This window comes from Suncus etruscus, chromosome 15 (genome assembly GCF_024139225.1).
Source record: "Suncus etruscus isolate mSunEtr1 chromosome 15, mSunEtr1.pri.cur, whole genome shotgun sequence".
In the NCBI taxonomy this organism is placed as follows: Eukaryota; Metazoa; Chordata; class Mammalia; order Eulipotyphla; family Soricidae; genus Suncus; species Suncus etruscus.
Genome location: NC_064862.1, coordinates 12,428,931 through 12,445,130, shown reverse-complemented (window position 1 = coordinate 12,445,130; position 16,200 = coordinate 12,428,931). Strand labels below are relative to the sequence as shown.

Sequence of the window (16,200 nt, the reverse complement as noted above, 5' to 3'; positions counted from 1 at the left end):
AGCAAGGCTAATATCCTATCTCTGTACTGTGACTACTGAACCCACATGTTATTTTATTTATGTATGTATGTATGTATGTATGTATGTATGTATGTATGTATGTATGTATTTTGGTTTTTCGGGTCACACCCATTTGATGCTCAGGAGTTACTCCTGGCTACGTGCTCAGAAATTGCCCCTGGCTTGGGAGGACCATATGGGGACACTGGGGGATTGAACCGTGGTCCTTTCCTTGGCTAGCGCTTGTAAGGCAGACACCTTACTTCTAGCACCACCTTGCCAGCCCCACCCACATGTTCTTAACCTTCACTTCAGCCTCTTTATCTGTAAAAATGAAGCGAGGTTATAAATAAAATTTCTATCTTGGAAAAGTTCTTTGCTTAAAATTATTATAATATTATTTCAAAATTGCTCTCAAGTGGGTTAGAGAAAGGATTAGGTTTCAAACAATGAGAAAGAAAACATGGGGCCATATAGTACAGAGGGTTGCCTTGCATGTAGCCAATCTGGATCTAATCCCCAGTATCTCATATGTTTCTTCAGGTACTTAGAGCTAGGAGTAACCTTGAGTATCAATGGAAGGAAGGAAGGAAGAAGGAAGGAAGGAAGGAAGGAAGGAAAAAAGGAAGAAGGAAGGAAGGGAGGGAGGAGGGAGGGAGGGAGGGAGGGAGAGGAGGGAGGATGGAAAGGAGGGAGGGAGGGAAGGGAGGAAGGAAGAAGAGAAGAAGGAAGGAGAGGAGAGGGAGGAAGGAAAGAAGGAAGAAGAAGGAAGGAAGGAGAGGGAGAGGAAGGGAGGGAGGAGGAAGGAGGAAGGAAGGAGGAAGGGAGAAAGGGTGGAAGGAAAGAAAGGAAGGAAGGAAGGAAAGAAGGAGGAAGGAAGGAAGGAAGGAAGGGAAGAAGGAAGGGAGAAAGGAAGAAAGGAAGGGAGGAAGGAAGGGAAGAGAAGGAAGGAAGAAGGAAGGGAAGAAGGGAGGAAGGGAGGGAGGAGGAAGGAAGGAGAAGGGAGGAGGAGGGAGGAAGGAAGGAAGGGAGAGGGAGGAAGGAAGGAAGGAAGGGAGGAAGAGAGGAAGGAAGAAGGAGAGGAAGGAAGGAAGGAAGGAAGGAAGGAGAGGGGAAGGAGAGGAAGGAAGGACATAAGGAAGAAAGGAAGGAAGGAAGGAAGGAAGGAAGGAAGGAAGAAAGGGAGGGAGGGAGGGAAGAAGAAAGGAAGGAAGGAAGACTAGTTTGACATGGATTTAAGATTGATTTCTTTAAGGACTATGCCAGCTCTATTATAGCACCTTATTTTCCTCATATATGGGCAGCTTATCTTGCTCTGGCATACTAACAGGTTTCTAGTGCTGGAGGTTCAATAATTACTACAGGTTAACACTGACCATATGCTATTGGACTAGACTTAAAGATAGGGAGTTGCCTACTGCAAATGGAACACATTCATAATTGCTAAGGACAATATTCCAGGCCCAATGAACTGGAGCCTAATTCTGAACCCTCTTCCACTGATCATTCCGCTCAAGATATTTCATCTTTTTGCTGTTTCTCTGGTACACTAAGTCTAGCCTCAACTCCAGCACCCTACACAGTATCATTTGGCTTCTGCTCACAAACCATCTCTTCAAAGAAGCCTCCAATAGTCCTACCTGAGGGCACCTGCCCTTCCCGGAGCTTTATTCTTGCAGAACCAGTATCACTGCTTCATATGATCTGCTCCTTCTCTTTTTCCCTCACTATCAAATAAACGGAAGCTTGGGATTATTTTAAAAACTATTGTTTTCCTGCCTTTCTATATTGTGGGGTTGTCCCAAATATTTGCTAAACAAGTCAAATAAATGACAAACATTTAGAGTATATGCTAACTTGGACTGATGTTTAAAATTCACAGTGGCATATACAGTTAAAGATTTGTGAGATTTCTGGTGGGGCGGAGAGATAGCATGCAGGTAGGGCATTTGGCCTGCCTGCAGAAGGATGGTGGTTTGAATCCCGGTGTCCCATATGATCCCCTGAGCCTGCCAGGAGCGATTTCCTGAGTGCAGAGACAGGAGTAAACCCCTGAGCACTGCTGGGTGTGACCCCACTCCCAAAATATTTGCGAGATTTCTCACTCTTCCTTGGCCGTTTAAAAAAAAAAACCTATTTATTTGTCTGCAAGTTGGCAGATTAATTCAAATCACATAACTGTATCTGTGCATGCACAAATATTTCCCTTTGCCTTACCTGTCATATTGCAAGTCCTTTGGTTGCTTTCGAAATGATACTGTCGCCGTGCTTGGGCAATGTATTCTGCAGCCTCCCTTTCTTGTAGCTCTCTGATTTTCTTCTGTCCATATTTTCCCAAAATATATACTCCTGAAACACATTTTACAAACAACGTGGCATCATTCCAATTAGAGTACTAAAAATTTCAAGCCATATTTTTAACCTGCTTTTTCCAAATTGTAAGTTTCATCCTCCTAACTAAAAAGTAAAACCTTGTTTTTGGAGGGACTCAGATCTCCTTCCTAACAATTTTTGTCCTCTGTGGCCAGTGGTCCAAACAAGGGTTCAGGGCTACAGTGGACAAGCCCTGTGTTGCTGAGGGTCCCTTGACCATGTGGAACTTTGGATTGCATTGGGGTCAGCAGTATGCAAGGCATGTGAACTGTATCTCTCTGATCCCCAAGAATGAAAACCTTGAAAAAAAAATCAAAACCCAAATAACATGAGCTAACATAGACACAGACACAGACACAGACACACACACACACACACACACAGTGGTGAGAGGACTCACAGAGTTGAGTACTGCTTTTCCTAGTTTGATTCTTGCCACTGAGCAATGTCCCCTGAGCACATACTGAGTGACTCCTCTGAAGCACTACTGGGACAACTCTCCCTCCCAATCCCAACCCCAAACAACAGCAACTAAAGAAAGCCCCCTAATAAACACAAAGAAATGACCAGGTTTTAAAGAGAAATTAAATCTATAAAGTCTGGCAATGCATTTGAGAGTAAAGCAGAGTTATCTACAATATCTAGAGAAGGAGAATGCACTGAATAAATAATATACTGGAATCTTACATAAGTAAGAAATTCATGACCTAAGAAACTATGCAGAATAAAAAGGGATCCAAGTGGTATGCTATGCATCTGTATAGCTGTCAGCTGTCCATCTGTCCAGGGTGCTGCTTGCCTTTAAGTTCCTCACGATCATTCTGGTGCACATCCACACTGTGCTGTTCACTGGGGGCTGCTGCCATGCTCACACCTATGTCTGCCAGGGGACGCTTTGGTTCTTTTTTTTAACTACTCCTGATGCTGCACAGTGTGAGCCCTGCAGTGTCAGGGCTCACAACCACGTCCCGGCACACAAAACCTGCGATCCAGCCCTCGGTGCTAATCCTCTACCCCACAGGAATTTCATTCTTGATTATGAAGCTCACACACTATTCCAGCAACCTGTGGGGATTGCATCTGGGTGCGTGCCAGCTGTGGGGTTTGCACAGACCTGGCTTCAGTGTGGCCAGGTAGGGATTGTGGAGCTGGTGGCCACATCTCTGACAGAACCAGCTGAGTCAAAGGGACCATGCCTGACCAAGCAGAGGTACAGAGAGGCTCTGGTGAGCATTCACCATAAACCATGAAGCTATCCACAGGCCTCAAGCTCTGTTTTTCACTGTAAGCAGAAACAAACATTTCTCACATATAATGGGAGGACTGCCAAATAGTGGGAAGGCAGGTAATTTTCCTCACTTCTATTTTAAATAATTCTTCAATAAACATTCAATATTTTTTTTAAAAATTAGGTAATTTTGTTTGTTTGGGGAACATACCTGGTGATGTTCAGTATTTTGTTTGTTTGTTTGTTTTGGGGTCCTACCCAGCAGCGCTCAGGGGTTACTCCTGGCTCAATGCTCAGAAATAGCTTCTGGCAGGCTCGGGGGACCATATGGGATGCCGGGATTCGAACCACCATCCTTCTGCATGAAAGGCAAACACCTTACCATGCTTTCTATCCGGCCCCTTCAGTATTTATACCAAGCTCTGTTCTCAGGAGTTACTCCTACCAGTGCTCAGGGTCCATATGGGATGCTGGGGATCAAATTAGGATTGGTCACACAGAAGGCAAACACCCTACGATTTTTTTGCACCCCCCTCACCCCATTAGGTTCTTTTATTTTATTTTATTTTATTTTTTTTGGTTTTTGGGCCACACCCGGCAGTGCTCAGGGGTTACTCCTGGCTGTCTGCTCAGAAATAGCTCCTGGCAGGCACGGGGGACCATATGGGACACCGGGATTTGAACCAACCACCTTTGGTCCTGGATCGGCTGTTTGCAAGGCAAATGCCGCTGTGCTATCTCTCCGGGCCCAGGTTCTTTTATTTTTTTAAACAAGAAAAAGAAAAGTAGGGAAGCAGGCAGACACCTAAAACTGCTAACTTAGTAACCTGGGACTATGACCCAATGGTAGAGCACCTGCTCTGAAGGCTTTATATGAGGCCATGAGATTCCTAGCACCTGCCCACATGGTGGGTGGGCTCCCCTACATTGCTGCTGGTAAGCCAGTATACAAGCACCAAGTCAAGTGTGGGAGCACACAACCCAGCAACAACTCCCAGCAAGCACCAGAGCTACGCCCTGCCTGCCCAGGCACACAACACCCCCAAAAAGGGGAAAGAAACAAATGACTCTAGTAACAGTGGGACAGGGAGGGAGAAGACACAGAAATACCTCGATTACAACACTTGAGTGAAAACACAGAGGTGGCATCACAGGGATTGGGACAGATTTTAACATGTCAGCACAGACATGTTACTGTTCTGCTTTTGACCCAGGGAACAGTCAGTTTTCGTAAGAAGGATTGTGACTGTTCCAGAGGCCTAAATTGGGCATTTGTTTATCCTGCACACAGCTGATCTGGGTCAGATCCCCGACATCCCAGATAGTCCCTTGAGCCTATCTGAGTGCAGGACTAGGAGTAACTCCTAAGTGCTACCAGGTGTGTCCCAAAAGAAAAACAAACAAACAAAACAAAAAATCATATTACAAAGTTGAAGGGACTCCATTTTTTCCAGACATAATACCAGAAATAAATGTTCATAGATGAAGTTAGCAGTGTTTACAATATTAGGTTAGTAACCCATTCTAACAATATTCATGTGAAAATTAACACATGAATCTATGAAGTCTTTGATCCTGAGAAATAGTTTGGCTTTGGATTTTTGGAGGAGTTGGGCAAATGGCCGGTTAAATCCATGACTTCTTGTAGGACCAAAAAGGGAGACGACCTGGAATGTCAACGAGCTTGAAGAACAGGTTCTGATTCTATTTTATCTGTGCTTACAAATGAGAGTTTCCACATGTTGGCCAGAGTTTTACTAAAACCTGCAAAAGATGCAGAGGGGTAACTGATCCTCCCGCTTCACTGTCTGGGACTACCTGCATTTACCAAACAAGAATCTAAATATTGTGTATGGCCTAAGTAATTAGATTTGGTCTATTTTTCACAGGTGGGAAAGGAGGTGCCTTCTCTGTGCCATAAAGGAAGCACATATCCAGCTTGGCTTCATAATAAAAAGATACTTTATGTGAACTGGTAAGACGTAATATAGTCGTTAGGTTAATAGTCCTATAAAAGGGCACTGCTGTACTTAAAAATGCAGTATAATGCTTAAGCTTTAGTAGGCACATTTAAAAGTACCCACATGTAAAGCACAAACAGAAGTTCTACAAAGTGGGCTTTAGAGCTACCTTTCTTGTATTCTTTGTTTTCAATAAACGGAAGACATCACTAAGAGCAAGAAATGGACTGGGTTTTACAGAGTGATCCTTTGACTGGCAACTTACAAAATAACCTCTAAATGCATTGCAGAGGGCAGAAAGAAGGCTTACAGGGCTGAGCACATAGGCCCAGGTTCAATTCCCCCATCAGTGAATTGCTTGCATTTTATCTGCGGAACAGGTTACTAATAGTTATGTGTAAAAATGATTATTTTTCAAGGCTGGAGCAGTGACGCAAGTGGTAAGGCATCTGCCTTGCCCCTGCTAGCCTAGGACGGATGGTGGTTCGATCCCTTCAGAGTCCCATATGATCACCCTAGCCAGGAGCAATTTCTGAGCATGACTGGTTGTGGCCCAGCCCCCCCCCCAATGATTATTTTTCAAATTAACAATGCAAACAAAACACTGAAATAATGCTTTTTGCAAAAGCAAGAACTTTCTGGAACAAAAGTAAATTGGATTAGCCTATGTGATAGCCTATGCTATCACTGCTTTCATTAACCAGTGTCCAGTCAAAAGTTTTTAAAGGAAATACTATGTTTGTTGGGTAGATGTGTTATGCTCTAACTAAAGCTTTAAAAAAAAATGATACAGGTTGATTTGCGTGCCTCCAGATTTCCTAAGTTGAGGTCCTTCCTAGGTATATAATCTTATTGGTGTTTACAAAAGTTATGTATCAGAGAGCTGATGTCATTCTCAAAGGAAACTAGACATGAGAGTACAGGGATGATATTAAGACACAGGAAAGAAGCAGCCAAAGAGAAAGGCCTGGGAAAGATTCTTTGAAAACACTCAAGAAACAAATCTCACTAACACTTGGATCTTGAACATCAGGTTTCTAGACCTTGAGATAAGTAATCTGTTACTTAAGTTGCCCGGCCTGTGTCCCGTCTCTGGAGAACCACAGTGGGATGTGTAGAGTACAAAGAAGTCTGCACCACAGTAAGCATGAATCCAAAGTGCTAGCACAGCAGCCTGGAGTGTAAATCCCACTGAGTGAGGCAACCAGAATGCAGCAACGCACAGAAACAGAGGAGACTAGAAAATGGTGCAGAGGGAGGGAGGTTGCCTTACACATAGACCCCCTAAGTTCAATCTCCACCACCTCATACGGCTCCCATCCCCACCAGGAGTGATCCCTGAGTGCCTGGCCAGGGGAGATGCCCAGAACAAAAAATGTGAAAGGAGTAAGACCCTGATGAACTCTCATGCAAGGTCCTGTACACACAAAATGCTGTACAACTCCCAGCCAGCACCACAACCTAATGTGAGACAAACAAAATGTTGGCTTGGTGGTCTTAAGAATATGGCAAAAGTTCTCTTAGTTTTAATTTTCAGCGGGGCAACTATTAATGGATGAAAAGTTGAGAAGTTCTTAATATTCTGGGATAGGGAGCTCAGGGTTTACTCCTGGCTCTGTGCTCAGGGGACTGTGTGTGATGTCACGGACTGAACCCAAGTCAACAGCATGCAAGTAAACACCTAAACTCCTGTACTATGACTCAGTCCCCTAGTCCTAATGACCATAGGCCCCAACATGAAAAGTCATTACTCTTTCTTTTGGTTTGGTTTGGTTTGGTTTTTGGGTCACACCTGGCAGCGCTCTGGGGTTACTCCTGGCTCAACGCTCAAAAATCACTCCTGGCAGGCTCGGGGGACCATATGGGATGCTGGGATTAGAACCACCGTCCTTCTGCATGCAAGACAAACAAACACACTACCTTCATGCTATCTCTCTGGCCCTGAAACACCATTACTCTTATTTTTTCATAAACTGGTCACATTGTATAAAGTGGTCTGAATTAATTACTTATCTAAAATGCAAGAAATCCCCCAGAGTGGCAGCCCAGGCGGCCAGACAAGGTGGGTGTCGGGGGGTCCCTCCTGGATGGGGTCCCAAGCTTTCCCCGCCCTTCCCTCAGCTCTAGGGAGGGAAGGGCACAGGGTGTGAGGCGGGCAGATCCTGGCTTCCGGCTCTCTAGATCCTATCTTGAGCTGGAGGCTAGCTCTAACCGGCATGGGGTTGGGGGAGACCCCATGTGGAAGGCCTTCTTCCTAACTTGGGTGCGCTGGAAGCCTTGATAGGCTCCCAGCCTTCCCCTCTTCTGCCCCTGGCCTCCAGGCCTTCTGGGGTGGCAGCCCAGGCGGCCAGAAATGGTTGGTCCTAAATTGTGGTGTGCTGAGATTTGCTCGGTTGCGCTGTTTGTCGGTGGCAATTTCTGACCACTCTGCATATGGAAAACCACGCGGGGGCTACTGCCCCCGCGCGCTCTGCTTGTATTAAGAGTATTCCTTATCTTAATGCTATGTTCTGCATATCCAGAATGTCCATTTTGTATTCTGCCCTTTCCCACACCCTTTCAAAGCTCACTTTTAGTCCTTAACTCTCTCACCCACCTCAAACATCACTAACCCACATTACTCTTTTTAACTTCAGTATTGCACAATCCTAATCACAGACCAAAGCCATGCATTGTGTGTAGCAACCCCAAACTGTTTCAAAAGACATAAAATGGACACGTATGTCTTTAGAATATTTTGTGTTTTTCCCTGACAACTATAAGTCTTACTAAATATTCTTTTATACAGTGACGATTCTAACCACTTTTTATCTTCTCTTTATGAGCTGTTCAACAAGGAATTTTGGTGAAAGAGTCCCCCAGTTTAATGCTTATGATTGAACCATGTCATGGGGATTATTGGACTTGTTCTTATGTCCCCCATATGTACCAATAACGCCACGTGGCATTGCTCCTTTTTTGCATAGGCACAATAAAATAAGAAAATACTATACATACAAATAAGATCCTATCTAATAGAGATTGGAATACACAAATCTTGTAGTGCAAAGGGACCTTATACCCTGAACATTGACATAATGACCTGGCATAGGCCTCAGAAGAAAGGGCATTTTCCATTCACCCCTGAACCAGGGAAGCCATCCACAAAACATCCAGGTTTGTCTATAACATGACCTGGAAGCAATTCTTTACCACAGAAGACCCTACCACTGCTCATTGACCTGCTCAAAGAGACTTCCCTTAACACTGAGAAGACTTAACAACAATGACCTGCTTATAGGACAGGGCTTCCTGCATTGCCCTTTATTGGTGAGGTGAAACGAGGGGATGCTCCACATCCTGACTTCAATGTAGGATATGCAGATTCCAGGATCTTTAATACAGAAATATGATACCAACAACAGAGACTGTGTGAAAAGTGTGTTGGCACTACGGACAATGTCTTGGATTGGACGATCTAACTTGCCTGGAGCCTAGAGTTGGCCTTATGCCAGGAAACTTCAGGGGTAGGGTCTCTTTGTATTTAGGCCAAGGTTATTCCTTTCCATGCCTCTCATATTTTGGTGGGCCTATGCAAACAACAATTGCCACTCTTAACACCGTTTTTATTGTGCTCCTTTGACTCTAATCCTTAAAAAAAAAAACCCACTTAAAATTTGAGGTAAACTTAAGCTAATATGCATGTACATGGAAATGTAAAAAATACTATGCCTCTAATGTTTAAGGAGTTACGTAAGTTTTATGGCTTTAGATTGCCTTGTGTGCTGTTAAGAAATATTATAATGTGTTACTATCTGGGGACTTGAGGAAAAAAGTAATTGCACATGGATTCTGTTTTATTTATCTTAATGTTCTTTGGCTGAAAGTTCAAAGTTAAGATATCAGCAAGGGGACTTCTTCTGAGAATTATGTTATGGGTGATTGTCCTTCCACTGTAACTTTACCTTGTCCTCTTTTTTTGCATCTTTGTTCTCATAATTTAAAAAAAAAAATTAAAAAAAATAAAAAAATAAAAAAAAAGAAATCCCCCAGAAGTCAGGCCAGAGAGCTAGCTTAGTGAGTTGGAGCACATCTTTTGCATGTAGCAGGTCTGGGGTTGATCCCTGGTAATTTAGCAAAGAACCCAGGGTTCCAAGAACAATTCTTAGAAGTGACTGACTCCCAAGCACCAAAGCAGGAGTAGATACTGAGTACTTCTAGGTATGGAAAAACAGATCTGGAACTCAAATATTTTACTTAGGTTTGCTCCTTACCACAAATAGCCAGACTTGTTTTGGCATTGCAAGTCTCAAAACATGCCACTTTTCTTATTCACTTATTCCAAATTACTTTTCAACTGTCCAGGGTATCTGTTGGTTTCACATATATCACTCTCAGCCTTTTTTATATTTTAGTTATATATATATATATATATATATATTTGCAATTATCTGTATGTTTTATTTATCTCTACATAGTATATAACTATTTTATATATATTAATATCTGTATACTGACCTGTATAAATAGTATGGTATATTTTCATCTGCCCCTCCACCACTCCCACTCCAAGTTGAAATTCCAATGCCAGAAGTAAGAGAGAATTAGGAGATAGGTCTTCCAGGTGCTGATTTGGTACAACCAACCTCAGGAAGTACATGTGTGTCTTATCAAAGGGATTGGGACTAAAACACAATGAAGAGTCTGTGATCCGCCACCCAACAACATACAGCAGATCTTGAGACTTAGTTTTCAGCTGGGGGAGATAAGTCCATTTCTGGTACTTTGTTACAGCATCTCCAACAAAGAAACTTGTTTTTAACACTGACATTCCAGGAGGTCCATGAAGGCAACCAAACTGACATTTAGCCATTTGTTTCTTCAACACAATCATTCCATGAAATGCAGGAAGGCACAGTGACACAGGGTGGAAGCAGATTGAGTTGCTAGGCCTAACACATCTGGGTTAAAAGTCTAGTTCCCTTGTTACTACTGTAAGACACTTGGAGAACTTCCATTTTTTAGGACTAGTTGCCACATTTTTGAATGTTGACCAGAGTAAATAAATACTCAGGTGTCATCCTAATGTCTAGAAAGACCTTAGATTCTCTATGTAGGGCACAGGAAGAATCCAGTCAAGGGCAGGTTAAAAGTCTTTGTAAATCTCTTAGGCACAATCACATATTATTTTAAACACTAGAGTGGTGATACTTTTGAAATTAGATTAATTCAAATATAAAGTAATATTGATTTTTCTCAAGCAAAAAGGATCAAACATATGCCCAGCCCTACTGTCTACTTTTTTTTAAATTTTTGTTACAAAACACTGTCATACTCTTATTTTTCTGTACCTCTGAGCCATTGGAAGGGGGCAGTTAATTCTTCTGTAACTGCAGAGCTCTAGATGTAATTTCACAACACTCTAATTCTCTAAGCAGATACTTAGCAGCCACTAGCTCTAAGTATAGATGCTCTCTTGCTTCTCCTGTGATCATTTCTGAACCATCACTAGCTTGTTTCATAACTCTAAATGGCAATGCAATTCTTGAGATCATTAAAAGGAGATTTCTTCTCCCTCTCCTTCAGTGGTGGCAATAATATTTGTTTTATATTTCTTCCATCACACATTTATCTCTACTGTTCGAAATAAAATGAACTCAATAGTTTTAGCTTAAATTATCAGTGGCTGAACTATTAGAAAAATACATTGACTCTGTAAGGATTTATCAAAGAATGCAAAAACAAAAACAAAAATCTCAGTGAGTGTCTGTAGATGTGTGGCCCTGGGTTTGATCTCTGGCACTATTAAAAAGTAAAGTCGATATATTTACTAATGATTTGTGACAGACGTCAGAGACAGGAAAAAAAGACTACACTTGCCTCATGAACAAGAACTTTATTTCCAACTTTCAAGATTAAATAAATGTAGAGCTGGAGAAATAAATCTGGAGAAATCTATCTGGAGGCTAAGGCCTTGCATGCAGATGACCTGTTTGATCCCACTCACTCGGAAGAGTTCCCTGAGCACCAGCAGGAATGAGCCCTGAAAATACACGGGGTAAGTAGCCTCTAAGCACTGCTGGGTGTGGCACCCCCAAAATACATATATTTTAAAAAGTGGTGCAGGGGTTGGAGCAATAGCACAGTGGTAGGTGTTTGTTTGCCTTGCATGCAGCTGACCAGGGACAGACCTGGGTTTGATCCCGGCATCCCACATGGTCTCCGAGCCTGCAGGAGTGATTTCTGAGCGCAGAGCCAAGAATAATCCCTGAGAGCTGCTCAGTGTGGCCCCAAAACAGAAACAAAACAAAAAAGTGGTGCAGGACAGGGGTTTAGGCACTTGCTTTGCATGATCTAATCCCAATTGGAGATCTGGCACTGCATATAGTCCTCTGAGCCAAGTAGTAAGCCCTGAACACCCCTGGGTAAGGCCCAACCATCACAGCTTCTCAAAACAATGAACAAACCAAAATTATTGACACTAAGAGCATTTTAATTCTACACGGAGGAATGAGAAATTATGTCATAGTAAGGGAAAAATAACTTGGGGGAGTCTTTTTGTTATTGCTTTGAAAGTACTTCTGCAACCCAAAGCATACAATCATTGATTTAGAAAAACACATAGACACAAACAACTCTCGGTAACTTAAAAAAACAGTGGTGCCAGGTCTTGAAGCCAGGGTCTCACATATGCAAGGCAAGTTCTACCGCTGAGTCCCACAGTCCACTCCACAAATATTGAAGTTCTAAAAATTCCCTCTTCATCCCTACTTTTCCTGATCCTATAATCCACAAGAATTTCGATTCTCTCCTCCAAATCTCTGTCTATTAGGATGAACTTGTGAGATTAGAAAGAAGTGGGTGTGTGTGGGGGGGGGTGGGGGACTGGTAAAGACACTCCAGGTTGTTTTCTGTCCTAAATCTTTTAGCCAATGCAACTCTGCAATGATGGGGATGGGGAAATATTGCACAACGTGTTCCTGGGGCACCTCTGCCTGCCCGCCCCAGGTCTGTCTCTGAAAGCAGACACAGAACTAAAACCTTGCTCTGGGTTTCCACGTGCAGTGTATGACACGCCCCACGCGGTGTCCCCAAATTCTAAGGAACTTGAAAGGAACCGCAGGGCCCAGCTTGAAATGGCATCTCATCTCGGGCCAAGGGGGAAAGCCAAAGCCAGAGTCCTGCGGGGTTGGGGATGGGAAAGAGAGAAAGAGAGAGACAGAGACAGAGATGGTAGAGAGACAGAGTTTGAGTCTGACAGACTGTGGAGAGAAACAGAGACAGTGGAGACAGAGAAGAGCAGAGAGGAGAGAAACAGAGGCAGTGGAGAAAGAGACGGAGAAGACAGAGAGACAGAGACAGAGACAGACAGTGGAATACCTGAGAGACAGACACAGTGGAGACAGAGAGACAAAGACAGACAATGGAGAGAGAGAGTCAGAAGACAGAGACAGTAGAGACAAAGACAGATAGTGGAGAGAGACAGAAAGACAAAAGACAGACAATGGAGAGAGACAGAGACAAAGACAGACAGTGGAGAGACAGAAGACAGAGAGACAGAGAACCAGAAGAGAGAAATAGTGTAGAAAGACAGGGATAGTGGAGAGAGACAGAGATAGTGGAGAGATTCAGAGAGACAGAGAACCAGAAGAGAGATAGTGGAAAGAGACAGAGATAGTGGAGAGATTCAGAGAGACAGAGAACCAGAAGAGAGATAGTGGAGAGAGAAAGAGATAGTGGAGAGATTCAGAGAGACAGAGAACCAGAAGAGAGATAGTGGAGAGAGACAGAGATAGTGGAGAGAGACCAAGACAGTGGAAAGACAGAGACAGTGGAAAGAGACAGACAGAAGATGGAGACAGACAGATACAGAGATAGTGGAGAGAGACAGAGATAGTGGAGAGAGACAGAGATAGTGGAGAGAGACCAAGACAGTGGAAAGACAGAGACAGTGGAAAGAGACAGACAGAAGATGGAGACAGACAGATACAGAGATAGTGGAGAGAGACAGAGATAAAGACAGAGAGACAAAAGACAGCGACAGTGGAGAGAGACAGAGATAAAGACAGAGACAGGGATAGAGACAGTGGACAGTGGAGAGACAGAGAGACAGGAGACAAAGACAGTAGAGAGAGACAGAGACAAGAGACAGAGACAAAGACAAATAGTGGAGAGACAGAAGACAGAGACAGAAACATATAGAGACAGTGGAGAGAGACAGAGAGACAAAGACAGACAGTGGAGAGAGACGAAGAGACAAAGACAGAGACAGTGGAGTCAGAGATAGTGGAGAGAGGCAGAGAGACAGTGGAGAGAGACAGAGAGTGAGGGCCACCCATAGCAGCTCGGGTGGGCTCATTCTAACTCTCCTCGTCCAGGCCGGGCCCGCCTGCCCCCGAGACCGCGAGACCCCCAACTCTGGTCCCTTGGATCCCCCATGCAGAGCCACGCACCTCCCAGGACGGCGCCCAGGACGACGCACTTCTTTTTGTGGCGCTTCAGGAAGGCCCACACCGACCGCAGCATCTTCGGCACCCCGTCGCCCCGCTCGGCCGGTGCTCGGGGATCCCCGCCCCGCACGGCCACCACCGCCGGGATGGCCACCAGAGCGGGCCGGGAGCGCGTCTGCCTCCGCCGTCGCCGCTCACTGGTGCGGGCGGAAGCAGTCCGTCGCGGCTTCACTCCGGAGTCCGGCACTTCCGGTCTCTCCCCGGAAACGGCTTTTCTGTTCGCTGTTCACGAGTACGGGCGGAAGTAGTCAGTCGTGGCTTCACTCTGGCGTCCGTCACTTCCTGTCTTACCCCGGAAACGGCACTCACGGCCGCCGCGTTCCGCCCCTTCCCGCGCAGCATGGAGGGGCCCGAGGAGAAGGCCAAGTGGATGGAGGAGGCCATGCGCATGGTGAGAAGTCGGGGTGCGGGGATGAGTGCCGGAGGAGGAGGCTGAGGCCGGGCGGAGACTTTCCTCCTGCTGAGCGTCTCTTCTGGGGGTGCCAATGTCTCCAGGGCAGTAGGCCACATGCTCGGGGCACTGGGCCTAGGACCAAGGAGGTCCAAAGCTCCCCCAGTCATGCCACTGCCAAATATTGTTCCACTCTGTGACTTCCCCATAAACAGGGAGTGTTGCCCAAAGATAAAATTGCAAAAAGCATCCTCTAAAAAAGTACCCAAGATCTTCCCCTGGGGGATTCCTTCAGCTGAAATAGAGGAATTAGGTGGATCCAAATGTTCCACCACACAAGGACCCCCCTGCAAAAGTTGAGTCATTAGTGAGTTGAGTTGGGACACCCATCCTAAGCATGATGTGATTTTTTTTTTGGGTGGGGGGGAAATGATTTTTATTGTGGCCAAAAGTGAATAACAAATCGTTCACAGTAATATTTGAGGTTCATACTGACAATGAATCAGGGCCATTTCCACCACCAAGGTTGTCCTCCTCCTCCACCCCTTTTCCCAGCATGTGTCCCATATCTCCCTCCTTTGCCCCCTCCCCCCGGAGTGCTAGTGTAAATGTACCTCTCTGTGTCCCCCCCTGACACAAAGTTGAGTCAGCAAGGAGTTGGGACATCCACCCTAAGCATGATGTGATTATTTGTTGGTTTTTTTGGAATGATTTTTATTGTGACCAAAAGTGAATAACAAATCTTTCACAGTAATATTTAAAGTACACAGTGACAATGAATCAAGGCCATTCCCACCACCAGGGTTGTCCTCCCTCCTCCACCCCTTTTCCCAGCATGTGTCCCATATCTCACTCCTTTGACCCCCTGGAGTGCTAGTATAAATGTTCCCCTCCGTGGAAAGCTTGTTGTAGATAGGGAATCAATTCTGATGTGATTTTGGATGTGATTTCTGTTCAAGAGGATGGAATGCTCACTTTGTTGTATCCACTCATGGAATGCTTGAGTGGTTGAAGCCTGTACAGCTCTATCTACACTGCTGGGAAGATTTAACTGGGCTCCTTGGCAAGTCTCCCTTGGTTGGATGAGACTTGGACATCGATTAGTCAAATAAACTCCCTTTTGCACCTTGCATGATAAGAGATGGTTTCTGACTCTCAGCACCGACTTGGGTGTCAACTTGAACCCTAACAAAAGGAAGGGAGAAAATTCAGACATTCTGCTTCTGACCTGGGATCCTGCTCTTTCTGTCCCCTTTCTGCCATGGGGTGGCCACACCTGCAAAGTAGTGGCTTCCTTTTACTTTGGGGGTGCTCAGAGCCGATGGTGCTCAGGGGTTGCACTTGCTTGCTTGTAGCATCCTATAGCCCTTGGAGGTGACTGTGGTGCTGGGGATGGAATCTGGGCAGGCATTTGGTGCTCTGTTATCTCTGGAGGCCCCTTACTTTGTATTTGGGGGTGGAAGTTGGGGCCAGACATAGTGGTACTCAGGGCTTACTCCTGGCTCTGAGCTCCTATATTACTCCTGGTAAGCTGGGGCTGGGGGGGAGATTCCATGGGATCCAGGAGCAAATCGAGCCCTGGTCAGCTGCATGCAAGGCAAATGCTCTACCTGCTGTGCTGTTGCTCTTGTCCCCTTTGCATTTCTGAAGGTCGAATGTACCTAACAGAAAGAAAGGAGGGTGACAGCTGGCAGAGAGTAGAATTAAAAACAAAGCTCAGAGCAACCAAACACTCATCGATTAATAATGCAGCCAACT

At 44.9% G+C, this 16,200-nt stretch overlaps 2 protein-coding genes across 3 annotated transcripts in view; one reads left to right on the top strand and one right to left on the bottom strand.

Annotated features, from left to right (window-relative positions):
- Window positions 1-14,205, bottom strand: part of PEX3 (peroxisomal biogenesis factor 3) — a 41,255-nt gene extending 27,050 nt beyond the window's left edge. The window contains exons 1-2 of the mRNA XM_049789355.1: window positions 13,995-14,205; window positions 2,218-2,349 (exon numbers count right to left, since the gene is read on the bottom strand). Of these exons, the coding sequence (XP_049645312.1) occupies window positions 2,218-2,349; window positions 13,995-14,067 (205 nt within the window). The 5' untranslated portion in view covers window positions 14,068-14,205. The remainder of the gene's footprint in view (window positions 1-2,217; window positions 2,350-13,994) is intronic.
- Window positions 14,206-14,373: 168 nt separating this feature from the next.
- Window positions 14,374-16,200, top strand: part of ADAT2 (adenosine deaminase tRNA specific 2) — an 80,810-nt gene continuing 78,983 nt past the window's right edge. For both annotated transcript variants that reach the window (XR_007503233.1, XM_049789380.1), the window contains exon 1: window positions 14,374-14,442. Coding sequence is in view for 1 of the 2 variants with exons in the window: in XM_049789380.1 (XP_049645337.1) it covers window positions 14,392-14,442 (51 nt within the window). In the remaining variant the exon portion in view is untranslated. The remainder of the gene's footprint in view (window positions 14,443-16,200) is intronic.